Here is a 19,694-nt window from a genome sequence, read left to right as displayed (position 1 = left end):
TGGAGTGTGGGAGAAAGCCAGCAAACAGCCAGAATACAGCAGGTTTACGTTTATTTTTACACTTTATTAAAACGGACCAAAACATTCAGCACTACTTATCATGCTTGGTATCAGTTTAGTCCATTTCTTACCTGTTTACAAACTGGCATGTTCTAGCTGGCTAGAAAAATAACTTTAGCTAAGCTAACCAAACCTTAGCATTTGTTTATTTCCAAAACTGCTGAGGTAAATGAATTATTGGGATAGCACTGCTGAGGTAAATTTATGAAAGTAATAGGACTACTGAGGTAAATGTATTATTGGAATATCCCATCTAAGGTAAATGTATTAATGGAATAGCACTGCTGAGATAAATTTATTATTGGGATAGCACTACTTAGGTAAATATATCAGTGCTATCGTAATCATAAATTTACTTTAGCAGTGCTACTCCAGAAACATTTACTGCTTGCTCATGTTGGTTTGACAAAAATACATTTAGGCTATTTGATTTATTCAGTTATAAAAAAAAAGTGGCAAAATGCGAAAAAAAAAATTACGTTACGTATTACGAATTTGACCAAATGTTTAATTTTGTTAGGTTTCAGTTTTGACCAAAATGTTTCATTTTGGTTCATTTATGATTTACTTTAAACTTCAGATGAATATTGATCTGTGATTGGTGTAATTGTTAGTGTTGCTCAAACGCACCCAGTGCCCTGTGTTGTGCCGTGTAGTCTGTGACAGTTGCCTGGAGAAGGTGTAGAGATTAATAGAGAGAGTGCATCACAAAAAAAAAAACAGCGATCGCAGGAGGATTTAGTGTTTCCAGTGACAGCCTTAGATCTTGCCTCCTGGCTCTGCATCAAGCAGCAGAGCGACTCTCCATGCCAGCGGTGGTTTACATTGTAATACATTCACACAGCTTGGATTGTCTCTGCATACTTCCTTGATAGCTGGTGCTTTTACACTCCTATTGAATCAACACAATTATTTGTTCTAGCAAAGGTATTCATCGCTATGACAACAAAGACGTGCCTAGAACCAGTTCTAGTACATGTTGCTGCTGCAGTGTATGCATATGAAAATCTGAAACCAGTCATAAATGGAGGAGTGCCCTGGAATTTTAGGCCATGTTATTTATATCGCAATAAAGAGCATTATCAGGTCTTATCAAGTCTTATCAGGTCGACAGTATGCTTGATATAAAAAAACTGAAAAACATGTCAGCAAGCCTTGTCAAACTAGAGCTTCTATATAGTGCCCAACTATATACCATATATACCATTTTTTTATTGGTGTGGTCCTTCTGGTATAAGTGACTCATTGATTCACTCAAAACCCAAAGAAAACAGCAAAACAACAGTAATCGGCTCTTTAATCAGGCATTTAAATGGCTTTTTAAAAGATAAATAAGAGCTGGTGATGTGTGTGTGTACTACATATACAAGTGTCTCTGTACACCTCTTCTAATAAGTGAATTCAGCTACTTTAGATGCATCAATTACTATATAATCTCCATACAACAGCACCTCTGACAGAATGGGACGTTCTGGAGCAGCTGCACATAAGCCTAAGGTCACCACACCCAGTGATTAGTGTTGGTGAGAAGTTCTGTGAACTGTGTTCTCTGGTATTGTGGAGGTCCGTCACTCCAAACACTTTCTCTATGAGCTGTAGGGATGTGTCTGATCCAGAACTGGTGATCCAATATCACAGCAGTGTTCCAGCATCTGTTTTAAAGCCTTCCAGAAGGATGTTACTGCAACAAATGAAGACAAACTCAATATTAATACCTCAGATTTTAGATGAAACACTATATCCAGTATCCACTATATCCAGTATCCAGAGGCCCACAAGCGTTTGGACATAAAGAGTGGGGCATTGGCAGAAAGAGTAGAAAGCATGCACCATTTTTTTTTTAAACTGAAAATATTCAACTGAAAATGGCCTTAAAAGCATAAGCAAAGCTTACCAATTACAAATTGATTTTAGGTCATATTGCAGTGTTTCCTCTAATATTCTTTTCAGCAGCAATGGCACTTCATTGGGTTCCAAGACACAAAACAGAGCAAAAAAGATTTTAGAGTTAGCTTAAAGCTGTCAACAGACACGAGGGCTCCGTACAGCTTCTGGACAGTGTGAAGACTGTGCTCACACATGGATTTCAGTCTGTCATCAACTAGCAGCGAGTAATCCAGCTCAGAAAAATTTAAAGAAAAGCTTAGCTTAGCTGAGGCTTGTCTTAACCCATCACAGACAAACCAGTCCAGCCCAGCAGAGACTGTCTGCTGTTTCTGCATCCCTTGTTTCCACTGTAAAACATGTAGTAGAAACACTGCATTGTGCTCTGTTGGTTAGTCTGCTGGGATGTTAAAAATAGGTTATTTGAGTGGTAAAATACAAATTAAAACCCGAGAAAAAACATGTTTGGTGTTTTTGACATTCAGCCTTTGGCCAAAGGTTTTGTTTGGTTTAGTTGTGTCAATTTTTTTTTTTTTTTTCATTTTTGCTGCATCACTTATATTAGGCATATTTATTTATCTGGATAGCAAATCTAATGGCGTTAATGGCAAATCCCAATGGTAAATTCTTTTCAGGTAGGTTTAGGTGTAGTCTGGCCTATCTGTAGTATGTGGTGTTTCTGACTCGGTAGCTGTTAATGTGCTTGGTTGTCCAATTATTACTGAAGCCTCCAGCCTCTCCTGTCTTGTGTGTGCTTGTCTGTTTGTTAGTCTGTCTCTCAGATTTTCCCCTCCTCCCTCTCTTTGCTTTAGTCACGTGTCTATATGAATAACACACACGACCAGGCTTTAGATTAAATGATCATTAGAGATGGCCTTGTCGGTTCTCTTGTTTTAATGACCCTCAGCACAGTTGAAACAAAAGCACGCTTGTGCGCCTCTCGTTTGTTTTTGGGTCACTGCATGTCACTGGAAGCGATGGGACTTTAACACCAGCTCCCTCAGGCATTGCAGTGGTTAAATCAGAGAGCGCAGTGATGTCAGAATGCCTTCCCAGCTTTTGTTTTCTCTTGTGTGTGAAATGCATTGGATGTGTGGTTGGAGAGATAGCTAGTTATTAGGAGTGTTAAAATGCACCGGTTTGTTGTTAGGAATTGGTTGAGTCAACTAGATTGATTTTGGAACAGGAGAATCAATTGCAATCAACTGGAATTGTATTTAGTAGGGTATAGGTTATTCTCTGGGTGACCCTCAGTCAGTTATCTCTGTCACACATTAAGTTGAGTGCCATTGTCACTCTCCCAGCCTGGTTATGTGCTGAATGGCAAACACTATATTTTTAACGTAATAAAAAATAAAATAAACCAAAAAATTGCCTGTTTTTGTAAAAGATCCGTAAAATTGGGTAAAAACCTCTTTAAACCTTTTAAAATAGAGTAAATTTGTTGGGGGAAAAAAAATTAGATTGAGTATTTGACTGAATTGTTTTGAACAGAAATGAATTATTGTTACTTCAGAGGTTGCACCCCAATAATAAAAGAAACCACACTATTCTACACTGTGTAGTGGTACAGTGTATTACAGTGGCTATTATATAGGGGACTGTCTTGATATAGATTCCTTTTCTTATCAGTTCAAGTACAAGCACATAAGATCTGTCTTTCGTTTTTGTTGTTGTGCGTTCTCTTTAAGTGTCGGAGCACAGTGTGTATGTGTGAGCTGACTGATAGATGAAGAGTTTGGGCTGAGCATCCATTTGGAGTGGGCAGCTCTAATTATCTTGCACACAGAGCAACAGTGAGCAGCACAGCACACTGCGTACCGCTCACCCACTCACTGTGTGGGCACTAACTGCTTTTTGAAAGCTCTTCAAATTCAGCTACTCTCTAGTGTTTGCCTGCCTTTTTTTTAGTTCATTCAGGGGGAGCATGAGTACACCTAGGGGTGTCGAATACGACAATAAGTTCTCAATATTGGGGGTACAGAATTGCGTCCATTTGTATTAGGTGGATATTCCACGATTTACGTACATGAATTTTTTTAACCCATGGTTTTTAATGGATTGCTCAGCTCCGACACAATATACAGCTTCGTGGCAGGTGCAGCAGATGTGCAGGGTCATATAAAGTTGTGAAGTTTTCAACAGATGATTTTACTTTTTGCATGCCATGCTTCGACCGCAGCCAATCACACATCAGCTAACATGCTGTTTGAAAATTTTTGCGCCCAACTGGCAAATGCTGCACCTACCCGCATGTGATGTGAACGTGTGTACCACATTTAGTGTAAAAAAACAGCCTTAGGAACATTTCTAGAAGCATTGTGGGGTCTGCAGCATGGAATTGTTTTACAAGAGATAACAAAAAATATGTAGTAGAGCTGATATAGAGCGATATGTCTATATTTACAGTGCAGGATGTTCATTGTTATTTAATGCAAATTTAACTACACTTTTTGCTGTATCTTATTTAATATATTATATCTGTCTAGTGTCCTTTATATTACTGCAGTATGTGATACACAGAGTTCATTTTTAGTAGAACGACATGTTGCATCATTGGCTTCTGAAGTAATTGGGTAAAAATCCCATATATTTGTAATAATTTTAGCATATATACTGGTTATCCAGACTACCATTATATAGCAGTTATTTATATATAGTATTATAGTATAGTATTTTATATATATATATATATATATATATATATATATATATATATATATATATATATATATATATATATATATATATATATATTAGTTACTTCAAATTTCATTATTGTGCAGTGGTAATCTGTGGTGCTAGTGCTTGGACTGTGTTTATGATACTTCCCATAGACAACGTTCTATTTTCTTCCATTTCTGCAGTGTATAAACACTCCTATACACTCTTCACTCTTGAATTATAGATGACAGAAATGCTCCGTTTTACCAGCAGAAGTACTGCTTGTCTTTTGATGGTTTTAAAACCAGCACAGATTAGCATGTACAAACTGAGAGAACAGGGCTAATGCACACAATGGTGTTATGCAAATGATTTCACAATCAGCAATCAAAAACAAGAACAGATATCAGTCCAGAGTGTGTGTCACTGCACACACACATTACACACACATCACACAAGCAGTGATTTCACTGCAGTGTTTCAGAGCAACTGGAACTAAATGATTACGGGGCCAGATAGACTGGATTATAACGTATCAAACATTATAAATAGTCCAATCAAAAAAGGCAACTACCAAAATAAATAAAGCGGAATAAAGTAAGATCAGTATTGGACTAGACTTGGCACTACTGGTACTGGTACTGGGTCATATTGAGGGGCAAAATAACCTAAAAGGGACTAAAAGATGATTTAAAATTGTCGCAGACTCATAAAGCCATCATTACAGATTGCATTCTCACTTTAGAGATAATCTTTGCCATCCACCCACATAGGAATAAGTGTTATAAGTGTTTTATATTTATTTATATATATATATACAATATATATGTGTGTGTGTGTTTTTTGTTTGTTTGTTTGTTTTTTATATTTACATTTGGCTTTATGTGATCTCATTTACAACCCAACCCCCATACTCTCCCTGTGTTTGAACCCTTTCATTTCCTGGTTTTCACACAAGCATGCACATGCACGCGCACACACACACACACACACACTCACATCACATCATTTTTCTAATATGCTCTCTCTGCCTTTTCCTCCCTTTCTGTAGAACTTGACAGTAATGGAGTCACAGAATCTGACTGATGACCTCTCGCCAAAGAAGACCACTGTGTTTAAGGTGTGTGAGACTGAGAGTGAGAGAAGTGTCACCATTTTATGTTTGCTTGCATAATTGCACTTACCTGCCACTTTATTAGAATAGCCTGTTTTATTGGTTAACTTTAGGGTCAAATCCCTTTTTTGTGTATATATATATATATATATATATATATATATATATATATATATATATATATATATATATATATACACACACATAGGGCCAGGTTGTTTTTTCCTTAATGAGTTAAAAATTATCATTTAATATGAAAAAAAGCAAAAAATATCTGTAAGTGTGCAAATAGTTAATAATGACATTGTAATATACTAAAATATATGAACAAATTAACCCTATTGTAATCCCAACAGTGGCTAAAATATATTTATAAATCCCAGCAACACTGCTGTGCAAAACTGTGTCCGTGTTGTGCTGAGGATGATTCACTGTCCTGTGGTCAGACACTCACTATTGGTAAATGGGGTGGAGGGTGGCTGGCGAATTGTGTGCGAAAACAAATGAACCATAGTGTGTAATTGTACAATAAGTACAATAAGGGGGTATTGTAATGGGCCTCATGCAGTTAACAGTGAACCAAAGGTGGAGGTTTCTAATTTAACCCTTTAAACACCACAGAACCACTGGCACTGGCCCTTCCATTTATGTTACTAGTAGGTATTAGATATTAGTTAAAATTACTGAATTATTAACAGAAAATAGGAGTTTTATACAGATAATAAGCCTTAGGTGCCATAAGCAACCACCAGTAAGTGTGCAGTGTATGGGGTTAAATGTAAACAGCTTTTTCTTTTTTTTTGGACATTTTCTTACTTTACTTAACTTTACTTTACTTAAATGTATTAATGTTAACATTTATGACTACATAACACACATATTAGTTCATCATAGTCAAAATTAAAAATTAATTGAAAATGGTTAATAATCCAAAAGTTTGGAATCCATATGTCAATTTGTATTTGTCATAAATGATATAGTACTTTTGTAGATTCTTAATAATTGATGATAGTTTCCAAATTATATATATGATTATTGATAACTGACTAATAAACCTGGAGTTTTAAGGGATAAATGTTCATATAATGAGTTATTCTAAACACAGTTATAAATTTAAGGTGCTATTAATCAACTATTGTTAGTTTATAGCACCTTTCATTGAACCTTAAAGCATCTTTATTTTTATGGTTATAGGGACAGTAGTGTGACTTTCAGAGTCTGATTCATATATGTGCCCTCTGCTCTTCAGCTTAGTAATGGTTCTCTGTCGAGGAAACGTCCGTCTCGGGTGAGCTTTGAGAAGGAGAAGGAGATGTGTATCCAGATGTTCGAGCAGTGGTCAGAAGCTGACCAGGTGGAATTTGTGGAGCACCTAATCTCACGCATGTGCCACTACCAGCACGGCCACATCAACTCTTACCTCAAACCCATGCTGCAGAGAGACTTCATCACTGCACTGCCAGGTACATTCTCTCTCTCACACACTATCTCTCTCTCACACACACTCTCTCTCTCTCTCTCTCTCTCTCTCTCTCTCTCTCTCTCTCTCTCACACACACACTCACACACTCTCTCTCTCTCTCTCTCTCTCACACACTCTCTCTCTCTCACACACTCTCTCTCTCTCACACTCTCTCTCTCACACACTCTCTCTCTCACACTCTCTCTCTCTCTCACTTAAACACACACACATACACACACCTTCTTATCTCAACACTATTCTACAGACAATCCTTCTTACTTATCTGTGATATAAACACACAAACCATCTCAGACATTTATTAACCACACTGCTAGGTATGTTCCAGTGTAGGTTTGTCACAGTAATTAAATGATCTTTTCATACAATAAAAGGGTATAAGTGCATTATTATGCTATCGTATATTTCAGGGTGAGTCAAAAGTTGCTTGTATACCCCAGCAAATAATGGGTGAGGGGCCCATCTATTTGGCTATATCCCAAACATTTCTCCAGAGATTCTCATATGGGTTCATATCCAGTACCAGTCATGTGTTATAAGATTTGATTCACCCTGTATATTTATATTTATGGCATTAAATATTCTTAAAGTAACAATTTGCCATTATTTCTGAAAAATCTATAAATTTTAATTTACCAAACAAAATAGTTATTGTGAGATGCATATCAGTATAATTATTATTGGGTGTAGTTAGAAGGCAGATAGTATTGGATTGATGGTTCAGTATTGCAATTGAATAATTATCAAAAAAATGTAGAAATAAAGTTAGAAAACGATGATATAATGATGCTCATTATAACTCCAAAAGGCACTTAGTGTTATTACTTTAGTGTACTGTACATTAACACGTTTCAGTATGTGTATAAATATATGTCATAAAATTAAAACTATTTCCTCATTGGTGCAGAGGTTTTAAAACTCACAATAATCATTTAAGGAACATTTTATCACTGCCCTGCAAAAAACTTGTACCTACATTTGAATTTAGCAGCTGTCCTTTACACTCTTTAATGGTCTCTCTCCAAAGGGCTCTTTTTTATTTATTTATTTTCCCTTTACTCTAAGTTTGCCATTCTGAAACGGTTTCCTGTGTGTTGCAGTGTTGTAGTTACTTTTGCAAGACCTATGAACTGTAAGCTATAGTACTAATATATATGCTGTATTATTTTAGGCTATATTACTAGTCTTGTAGCAAACTGCTCATCTCAGTTCTTAGTTAGGGATGAATTTTTGCCATTTTTTAAATTATTTAACTGTTTTTTCTTTGGACAGAAAGCATTTTTATATTCAGGATTTCCTGTTGATTTTTCTTCATGTTTTTCTTCAAAGTGAAAGGGATGTGATTTTTCATTGTTTTAGACACAGTTCTGTCTGGTTCAGCTTCTGCCACACTGTAGCTGCACTGGCTCTGATTGTTGCACCTCATTTCACACAGAAAGGGAACAGAATGTGACAGCAGAGTGATAGTCTGTGAAATGCCGAGCCTGCTCTGCATATCTTACGAAGATCAGTGCTGAAACTGCTGCTTGTTTCATTAAAAGGCAGTGATGGTATTTCAGTCTCTATGATAACGCTTCTGGGGCAAACACTTTTTCACACCACTGTTAATGAATCAGAGGGGAATCTGTTACGTTCTGCTTTGTGACACATGCAAGGGAGTCAAATTCTGACAGAGAGGCAGAATTCGGCACACCACTTGGAAAAACAACTTGCAGAACTGCCAGCATTCTAACCAGTTATTGTGAAGTATGAGAGACTCCACCCACATAGGTGATGACAGGATGCAACAAAGTTATTTTTTCTGCTCACTAAACTGATCACGAAAACTAACCAGACCAAATACACACAATGTAGCAAACACATTATTCTTGGTGTGAACATGGGATCACCCACCCCTAATTATCACTACTTTTTTTTTTTGCTGTTGAAATATTATGTCACAAATACCAAGAAATACCATGATTATTTTAGGGCCACATCGCCCACCCCTTGTTTCAAAAGAAATGTTTATTCTGTTAAATGTTTGGTGTTTCTGGTAACTTAAAAATTATGCAGTTTAGAATTGGCAGCACGCATTGCTGTATTCTGTGACATTTTAATGCTGAATTGTTTGAAATAATTTAAGAAGTGGACTTCTGCTCTGTCAGGTTTGACATGTGCCTTTATTTTTCCTCTTTCTAGCCCAGGGCCTGGACCACATAGCAGAGAACATCCTGTCGTTCCTGGATGCTCGTTCTCTGTGCTCGGCAGAGCTTGTCTGTCGGGAGTGGCAGAGGGTGATTTCAGAGGGAATGCTTTGGAAGAAGCTTATAGAGAGGATGGTCCGCACTGATCCACTGTGGAAAGGCCTGTCTGAAAGACATCAGTGGTGAGAACAACCAAACATAAGCAAACTTTCTATTAAAAAATATTTTTAAATGTTCACCAGCCCTTTTCTTTGAGACCTGCAACCCCAATCCACCACACCTTCATGTTTCATCTGAAATTAGGCCTTTTTATAAGGAATTCTGCTAGATTTTGGAGCATTGTGTTGAGAATGTGATTGTATTTAGCGGAAAAGATTGAGGTCTGGATGTTGGATTATCACTATCGCTTATCATTATCCCCAACTTCCCAACTCATCCTAATTTAAGTACTGGATAGAGAACCATCATTCCAGAAAACACAGTTCCATTGCTCCACAACTCAATGCTGGGGGGCTTTATACCCCTCTGTCCCACACCTGGCATTAGTTCTGGTGGCGGTAAGTTTATGTATATCTGCTCCACAGACTTTATTGTATTGATATTTCTCTACAGGGACTAGACAAGCAGTGTGTTCGCGTTTACACATCTGTATCAGCATTTAATCATATATCAAGTGTGATCATTAAAAACTTTTGTTCATATTACGTACTAAAAACAGATTGATTACTGGAGCAATTACTAAAAAGGTAATAGTGCATATTAAATTCAGCCTTGTTTTAATAAGAGTTTAGTGTGTTAGTTTAAAGTAAGAGTAGTTTGTTAGGTTTTAAAATCCAAGCATTTTGCCTATAATGTCCAGCAGAGGGCAGTAAAAACTTAGACTGGTTATCAAACATTTTTTATTTATTTATTTATTTTTTTAAGCTTTTGAAGTGTTTATATCACGTTCTTGTTTTCTTAAGCTCTTTTACCTTGGCTTCATGAGAAGACCTGAGAAACATATTGATTTATTCTCTCTTCTCTATGTGCGCATAATCTGCTGCCATTAATTAATCATGAAATATTTAATCAAGACCGGAGAGCTTCTCTGTGCCGGTATCCAGTCTTCCATGAGAAAGTCATGCTTGAAGAATAAAAATAAAAGGATTGTGTTGGTTGCTGAAATAAGTACCGGCAGGAAAGGTCATAATGGTTGTTGGTTTTACTTCTCGTGTGCCAAACACATTTTTATGAACTTTCTGAATTAACTTTTGATTGGCAGGCTCTGTTTGCAGGTGACCTCATGAGGTTTGAGAGCATAAGCAATAAACCAAACAGCAAGCATGACCTTTTTCTGTAGTCACTGAGATGAGACTAATTTTCTTTTCTTTTTCCTTTTTTTGTGTGTATTGTTTAAAGAAAATGAGATTACAGCAGGACTGTACTGGAGGGAATGGTGTTTTCATTATGTTTTAAATGTCTTTTCAAAAAATACACTTTGGCTGAGACCTACAGTGATAACTATAGTAATAATTCATATTCATAGAGGCCAAGAGGGCAAAATAATATATTTTGCCTAAACGATTATGTGAAGACCAGTGTAATCTGAATGCATATAGACAGTGAAAGGATCTGTTTTTGTTTTTTTGATCATTTTCAGGGAGAAGTACTTGTTTAAAAACCGCACAAACGAAGTCCCACCTAACTCGTATTATCACTCCCTCTATCCCAAAATCATACAGGACATTGAGGTGAGCAATGGTTGTTTTTACATTAGCTTTTGTGTTTTTCCTTGTACTCATAATGAGCTGTCATTTAGAGTGATGACACTTCCCTCAGTCTTCTGTCCTCTCTTGTCTGTGTAGACAATTGAGGCAAACTGGCGCTGTGGCAGACACAACTTGCAGAGAATCCAGTGCAGATCAGAGAACAGCAAGGGGGTCTACTGCCTCCAGTACGACGATGATAAGATCATCAGTGGTCTCCGGGACAACTCCATAAAGGTCTGTATGTGTGTTACTTTACAGCTGAGGAATTTGAAATGCATTGATGTCACTCAGTGAGTGTCAAATTAAGGTTGAATGAACGCAGCTTAACTGATGTGCATTGTTTTTTTTTCCTTTCTTTCTCTCTCTCTCTGTTTTTCTCTCTCACAGATCTGGGATAAGCACAGTTTGGAATGTTTAAAGATTCTGACGGGTCACACCGGTTCAGTTCTATGTCTGCAGTATGATGACCGAGTCATAGTGACCGGCTCCTCAGACTCCACTGTCAGGTTTGTACACAAACAGAAGGTGATACAGTGACCATATAGGCTGCTACCAGAATCCCCAAAAATTCTCAGTTTTCCTTCTGATCGTCTTACTCTACTTTGTGACCCAGAAACTGATTTTGTGACTTCATGTCAGAGAACATGAAGTCTACTTCCGGCGCCGACGCGAGTGGCTGCCTGTTCCAGTAGCTCCGTCTCTTTGTGTGTTTTTCTGAGTTTTTTTTACGTTTATTTATCGTCTCTGTGCTACTACACACGTCTAGTGTGCATCTTATTTATATCCTAAGGATATTTTTGGTGTAAATATGCGGGGCAGCGAGGAATACCGTGTTTATTCCCGGGAAGAACTGCTAGCCCTCCGACCCGCGGGACGTGGGGGCATTGTCCACACAATACCGGATGATCTGAGAAGGAGGTACCGAGGTTGCAGGGCCGGCGCTATGCTAAAGGCTAAGCTAAAGGCTAAGAAGTCGGAGCAGCGCTGGAGGTACAAACCCTCAGTTCCGTCGGTGGTTATGGGGAATGTTAACTCACTGACCAACAAAACTGACGAGCTAGCCTGTCTGGTGAAGAATCAGAAGCTCTACAGGGAGTGTAGCATGCTGTGTTTCACCGAGACCTGGCTCACCCCCGACACGCCGGATGCTAACGTGCAGCTACCCGGCTTTTCTTCAGTGAGGGCGGATCGGGACCCGGTGCTTTGCGGGAAGCGGAAAGGTGGAGGAATCGCGCTGTTTATTAACAACAGATGGTGCAACCCTGGACATGTGTACGTGAAGGAGGTGATCTGCTGTCGGGATATTGAACTGTTAGCGGTGAGTCTCCGACCTTATTACATGCCGCGGGAGCTCTCTCACGCGATCCTCGTGTGTGTTTACATCCAGCCGAGAGCGGACGTGCAGGCGGCGTGTGACGTCATCCACTCCACCGTCGCAGCGCTGCAGACACAGCACCCTGACGCCTTCTATGTGATCACTGGTGACTTTAATCACGTAACGCTGGACTCTACCCTGCCTGCCTTTTTCCAGTTTGTGGACTGTCCCACCAGGAAAAACAGGACCATAGACTTGCTGTATGCTAATGTGAAGGATGCATACAGGGCTATTCCACTACCACCGCTGGGGAAATCAGATCACAATCTGGTGTTCCTGCAGCCTCAGTACAAACCACTGGTACTGAGGCAGCCCACTACCACACGCTCATTCAGAGTCTGGTCTCCTGAAGCAGAAGAAGCCCTAAGGGACTGCTATGACACCACTGACTGGAGCGTGCTGCTGCACCCACATGGTGAGGACATTGAGGGGGTGACTCACTGTGTTACGGACTACTTGAATTTCTGTATGGATGTTGCTGTTCCCACAAAGACTGTACGCTGCTTTCCAAACAACAAACCCTGGATTACCAGCTCCGTCAAGGACCTCCTCAACCAAAAGAAGAGGGCGTTCAAAGACGGAAACTTGGTAGAGCTGAAGCGCGTACAGGGGGAACTCAAGGTACGTCTTAAAGAGGCCAAGGAGTCTTACAGGAAGAAGGTGGAAAGAAAGCTGCAAGACAACAACATGAAGGAAGTCTGGGGTGCAATGAAAACCATCACTGGGTGCAAGAACAACAACGGCAACCCAGTAGATGGCGGTGTGGACAGAGCAAACCAGTTCAACAACTTTTACAACAGGTTTGACTGTCCTGCTCCTGCTGCCCCCTCCTCCTACCCTCCTGCAGCATCACCAACATCTTCTCCATCTCTACCATCATCACCACCATCTCCATCACCTTCAACTCCAACTCCACCATCTTCATCACCACCACCATTACCCTCACCTCCATCTTCATCAACATCATCACCGTCATCATCATCACCACCACCACCACCACCCTCACCTCCTCCATCATCATCTTCATCACCATCAGCACAATCACCCTCACCTCCACCATCTTCATCAGCACCATCATCACCCTCACCTCCACCATCTTCATCATCACCACCATCAACACTATCAACTGGCAGACAAATCATCTCCTCCAGTCCACCAACCTTTACTGCTGACCAGGTCAGGAGACAGCTGAGGAGACTTCACCCCAGGAAGGCAGCTGGCCCGGACAGAGTGTGCCCCAGAATGCTCAAGGCTTGTGCTGTTCAACTGGGTGAGCCCCTCCAACATGTTTTTAACCTGAGTCTGCGTATAGGGAGAGTTCCTGCCACGTGGAAGACAACCTGTCTCATTCCTGTTCCCAAGAAGGCACACCCGAAGGAGCTGAATGACTACAGGCCTGTTGCTTTGACATCTCATGTGATGAAGACCATGGAGCGACTGCTGCTGGACCAACTCAGACCTCAGGTCCACCATGCTGAGGACCCACTGCAGTTTGCGTACCGGGAAAAGGTGGGAGTGGAAGATGCCATCCTCTATCTCCTGCACAGAGCTCACTCTCATCTGGACAAGGGGGGAGGTGCTGTGAGGGTCATGTTCTTCGACTTCTCCAGTGCCTTCAACACCATCCAGCCCCTACTACTGAGAGACAAGCTGATGGAGATGGAGGTGGATATGCACCTGGTCACCTGGATCACTGACTACCTTACTGGGAGACCACAACATGTCAGGATCAGGGACTGCTCCTCTGATACAGTGATCAGCAGCACAGGAGCACCACAGGGGACTGTTCTCTCTCCAGTCCTGTTCACACTGTACACATCAGACTTCAAATACCACTCTGAGTCATGCCACATGCAGAAGTTCTCTGACGACACTGCAATTGTGGGGTGTGTGCGTAATGATGATGAGAGGGAGTACAGAAGCCTGGTTGAGGAATTTGTGATGTGGTGCAAGATGAACCATCTGCAGCTGAACATCTCCAAAACCAAGGAGATGTGCATAGACTTCAGGAGGTCCAGGCCCTCTGCTCAGCGGCCAATCTCCATCGAGGGGGTCGACGTGGAGGTGGTCAAATCCTACAAATACCTTGGTGTGCACCTGGACGACAGGCTGGACTGGTCAGTGAACACTGACTCCCTCTACAGGAAGGCTCAGAGCAGACTGTACTTCCTCAGAAGGCTCAACATCTGCCAGAAACTCCTCCTGATGTTCTACCAGTCTGTGGTAGCCAGCGTCCTCTTTTACACTGTTGTGTGTTGGGGAGGCAGCATCAGCAAGAGGGATGCTGGACGACTGGACAGGCTGGTGAGGAAAGCTGGTTCTGTGCTGGGATTAGAGCTGGAGTCCTTAACACCACTGGCAGAGAGGAGAGCCCTCAGTAAGCTGCTGAACATCATGGACAATGTTCACCACCCTCTGCACAGCACCATCACCAGGCAGAGGAGCTCATTCAGCGGCAGACTGCTGTCCCAGTCCTGCTCCACAGACAGACTCCGAAAGTCTTTTGTTCCTCAGGCCATAAGACTGTTCAACTCCTCTCAGCACAGCAAACTAAAGACTCTGTGAAACTTTTTCATTCCGGCCACTCTGGCCACACCATGGACACACCCCCAGCTATGGACACACTCTCAGACTTGCTGATGCCTAGAACACTTTTTATAGTTCTACCATATTTTGCACTAGTAGTTCATTCACTAGTTAATTCATCTACTGTTTACGTATCTTTTGCACTGTTTACGTATCTTTTGCACTGCTTAATTTAATTTAAATTATTATATAACTGTGTATTTGCACTTTCTGTTTGGCTGACATCAGTTATCCTCACATTATGCACATCAACTGGTGTTCACTGTCTATTGTGTTCAACTGCACTACCTCCATTCTCCATCTCCATTACACACACACACACACGAAGACTGTACATTTACACTGTATATTCTATTTCTTATTTGATTGTATTTATATGTATCTTTATATTTTATCTTTTTTAACTTTGTGTATTGTGTAACCTGCTGCTGGATGCCAAGAATTTCCCCCCGGGGATCAATAAAGTATCTATCTATCTATGTTTCTACCTGTTTAAATACTGGAGAAGATGAAAGAAGACGCTTAAAACCCCTCAAAACTACTTCCAATGGAGAATACACCAGAGTATGCTACCCAAGAAGTCCTTAAAGGGATAGTTCGGTATTTTTGACATGAGTCTGTATGGCATCATCATAACCAGTGTCGTGCATCCACACTGACTTACTCCCCACAGCGTCCTGTGAGCCGAGTTCTTGTCCAGTTTAGGTCAAAGCGAAAGTAGTCCGGCATGTTTGCTGGGGTCAGGAAAATAACTCCTTTTTCTTCCCAAAGCAGTACGTGTTCAAAAGAGTGATTTATTTACATCACAAAAAACTGCAAAAGTCACGCCTCGTAAATCACTTGGGTCCTACTTTCTCTCATTTCGTATCAGTGCGCGTCATTCTGACAGCGAGCTGCGCACGCGTCAACTTCGTGTTTGCAGTGCGCACTTCAGCGATGATGACTTTTTATCCACATGTCCTGGACAACGACAGATGAAGAAACGGATTCTGAAGAAATCTGCTGTCCCTGCACCCCAGGTAAATAAAACTGTAGCCTACCAATGTTCTCTACAGCATTCACTCATAGCGTAAAAAAAGTTCTCAACACACCAGCATTCAGGAGTGCAGGGAAGTCACTGTTGTTTGTGATGCAAGCAGCTGCCCCGCTGACATCCTCATCAATGGATGGGTCTTGCATCTCGGGCATAACTAAGTCCCACTCGTGGCAACAGTAGCATTCCACCTCGGTCTGCATTATTTCGCACTTGAAACAAGTGCACCAGGATTTGTCGGCCACCCTGGGTATCGCAGCTCCAGCAGTGGCTCCAGTTTCATCTTCCACCACTTCTCTGTCCACCCTCTCTCTTTCTGCCCGATCTAATTCCATTTGGCGAAGTTCAACATCTGTATACTCGGGTTCATAAAGATATCCCCGTGGCTCTGAGCGGTGATCAATGTTTTCCTCGTCACTCTCGTAGTCAGACATGTTCTCGAGGCGAGAAGTAAACAAAGCGACCCAAACACGTAGGCTAGCTGTCAGGTTGCAGCGCTGCGCACATTGATATGGAACGAGAGAAAGTAGGACCCAAGTGATTTACGAGGCGTGACTTTTGCAGGGTTAGTTTTTTGTGATGTAAATAAATCACTCTTTTGAACACGTACTGCTTTGGGAAGAAAAAGGAGTTATTTTCCTGACCCCAGCAAACATGCCGGACTACTTTCGCTTTGACCTAAACTGGACAAGAACTCGGCTCACAGGACGCTGTGGGGGGTAAGTCAGTGTGGATGCACGACACTGGTTATGATGATGCCATACAGACTCATGTCAAAAATACCGAACTATCCCTTTAAGGGAGTCATTTTGGAGGGACATAACTGTAGCCACACACACAAATCAAAAGAGCACACATGTTTTTATTAAATTAACTAGGAGCAGCAAAAGTTTCTGGGTGCAGCTAAAATGTTAATTGGACCCCCTGATGCCAGTATATTCTAATACTGGCATAACCCTAAATATAGCTGCTTATTTTATTTTAATCCCAAGTGCTGGACTTAATGGAACACTGACATGTTTTATATCATGGGATATGTGTATGAATTCTCTACTTTAATATGGATGGATGTGATTTCTATTCATACAGGCAATTCTATCTCTATGTTTTCTTCAAGATTATTATCACCTTCTGCACTCTCCACTGTGGGTGGTAATGCATTCTTTGATATATTCCTGTAACACATGTACTACTGTGGATCAAGAAATGTTAAATGCTGGCGCAACTTCAGAAATTGTATATTCAACCCATCTGGCACCCGCTATCAGTGTTTAGACTCACTCACAAGAAAACACCTCACAACTTGTACTTATACAATATGTTTTGGTGTTCCCAAGCTACCTTTGAGGTAATATTTTGTTATTAATTTGCATACTGCTAACCCATGACTTTTGCATTCCAGTTAAAAGAATTACCAGCTAATGTACTGAAAGTTACGGAGCTCCTGAAGGGACATGGCGTATTGTTATGATTTTATTTTACGTAAAAAAGTGGCGAGCACCACATATTAAGTGGTGAACACCAGATAGCAAACTATATTTTAAACTGTCAGATGTTTCACAGTGAAATAAGCTGTTAGCTAGCTATGCTTGCTAATGTTAATTACTTTATTTTAGTGTTAAAGCTAGTTGTTAACTACTTTATTTGTTTTAGCTAATGTTAGCTAGGTTAGCTAATGTTAACTACTTTATTTCAGTGGGGAATGTATCTGCTAACATTAGCTTCTTTATTTCAGTGGGGAATAGTTTAGCTAATGTTAGGTAGGTTTGCTAATGTTAACGACTTTATTTCAGTTGGGAATGTTTCAGCTAACCTTAGCTGCTTTATTTCAGTGGGGAATAGTTTAGCTAATGTTAGGTAGGTTTGCTAATGTTAACGACTTTATTTCAGTTGGGAATGTTTCAGCTAACCTTAGCTGCTTTATTTCAGTGGGGAATATTTTAGCTAATGTTAACTACTTTAATTTAGTGTGAAATGTTTTAGCTAGGTTAGCTAACATTACTACTTTATTTCAGTGTGAAAAGGTTTAGCTAACATTAGCTAGGTTAGCTACTGTTAATTACTTAATTTCAGTGTAAAATTATTTAGCTAATGTTAGCTAGGTTAGCTAATGTTAACTATTTTATTTCAGTGTGAAATGTTTTAGATAACATTTAGCTAATGTTAACTACTTTATTTCAGTGTTGAATGTTTTAGATACGTTAACTAAAGTTAGCTACTTTATTTCAGTGGGGAATGTTTTAGATAACATTAGCTTGGTTAGCTAATGTTAACTACTTTATTTCAGTGTTGAATGTTTTAGATAACATTAGCTTGGTTAGCTAATGTTAACTACTTTATTTCAGTGTTGAATGTTTTAGATAACATTAGCTAATGTTAACTACTTTATTTCAGTGTGAAATGTTTTAGATAACATTTAGCTAATGTTAACTACTTTATTTCAGTGTTGAATGTTTTAGATACGTTAACTAAAGTTAGCTACTTTATTTCAGTGGGGAATGTTTTAGATAACATTAGCTTGGTTAGCTAATGTTAACTACTTTATTTCAGTGTTAAATGTTTTAGATAACATTAGCTTGGTTAGCTAATGTTAACTAGAAAAGGCAAAGTTCGTGAACGAACTTTAAGTTGGCTTGTCAAATAGTTACTAAGTTGTGTAGTGTGGTGTGGAGTGTGTGGGGTGTGGAGTGGGTTGTGGAGTGTGTTTGGTGTGGTGTGTTTGGAATGTGGGGTGGAGTGTGGTGTATGTGTGGTGGAGTGTGGGGTGAGTTGTGTGTATTAGGTGTGGAGTGTGTGTGTTGTGGAGTGTGTGTGGTGTGGGGTTTGTGTGGTGTGGAGTGTGTGTGGTGTGGGGTATGTGTGGTTTGAAGTGTGTGTGGTGTGGGGTATGTGTGGTTTGAAGTGTGTGTGTGTGGTGTGGGGTATGTGTGGTTTGAAGTGTGTGTGGTGTGGGGTTTGTGTGGTTTGAAGTGTGTGTGGTGTGGGGTGTGAAGTGTGTGTGGTATGTGTGGGGTGGAGTGTGTGTGGTGTGGGCTATGTGAGCTGTGGAGTGTGTGTGGTTTAAAGTGTGTGTGGTGTGGGGTCTGTGTGGTGTGGAGTGTGTGTGTGGTGTGGGTTATGTGTGGTTTGAAGCGTGTGTGGTGTGGGGTATGTGTGGTTTGAAGTGTGTGTGTGTGGTGTGGGGTATGTGTGGTTTGAAGTGTGTGTGTAGTTAGTGTGTGTGTGTGGTGTGGGGTGTGTGTGTGGTGTGGGTTATGTGTGGTTTGAAGCATGTGTGGTTTGAAGTGTGTGTGTGTGGTGTGGGGTATGTGTGGTTTGAAGTGTGTGTGTAGTTAGTGTGTGTGTGTGGTGTGGGGTGTGTGTGGTGTGGAGTGTGTGTGTGGTGTGGAGTGTGTGTGTGGTGTGGGTTATGTGTGGTTTGAAGCGTGTGTGGTGTGGGGTATGTGTGGTTTGAAGTGTGTGTGGTGTGGGGTATGTGTGGTTTGAAGTGTGTGTGGTGTGGGGTATGTGTGGTTTGAAGTGTGTGTGGTGTGGGGTTTGTGTGGTTTGAAGTGTGTGTGGTGT

At 40.5% G+C, this 19,694-nt stretch overlaps 1 protein-coding gene across 4 annotated transcripts in view; it reads left to right on the top strand.

The window, feature by feature from the left end:
* fbxw11a (F-box and WD repeat domain containing 11a) overlaps positions 1–19,694 on the top strand; it is a 78,913-nt gene that overhangs the window by 3,102 nt on the left and 56,117 nt on the right. For all 4 annotated transcript variants that reach the window (XM_022672045.2, XM_007227994.4, XM_049474823.1 and 1 more), the window contains 6 exons: positions 5,660–5,728; positions 6,972–7,185; positions 9,384–9,570; positions 11,028–11,118; positions 11,233–11,370; positions 11,524–11,642. In XM_022672045.2, coding sequence (XP_022527766.1) covers positions 5,660–5,728; positions 6,972–7,185; positions 9,384–9,570; positions 11,028–11,118; positions 11,233–11,370; positions 11,524–11,642 — 818 coding nt within the window. The remainder of the gene's footprint in view (positions 1–5,659; positions 5,729–6,971; positions 7,186–9,383; positions 9,571–11,027; positions 11,119–11,232; positions 11,371–11,523; positions 11,643–19,694) is intronic.

This window comes from Astyanax mexicanus, chromosome 2 (assembly GCF_023375975.1).
Source record: "Astyanax mexicanus isolate ESR-SI-001 chromosome 2, AstMex3_surface, whole genome shotgun sequence".
Taxonomy (NCBI): Eukaryota; Metazoa; Chordata; class Actinopteri; order Characiformes; family Acestrorhamphidae; genus Astyanax; species Astyanax mexicanus.
The sequence above is the reverse complement of the archived record's forward strand: the minus strand, read 5'-3'. Positions and strand labels throughout refer to the sequence as shown.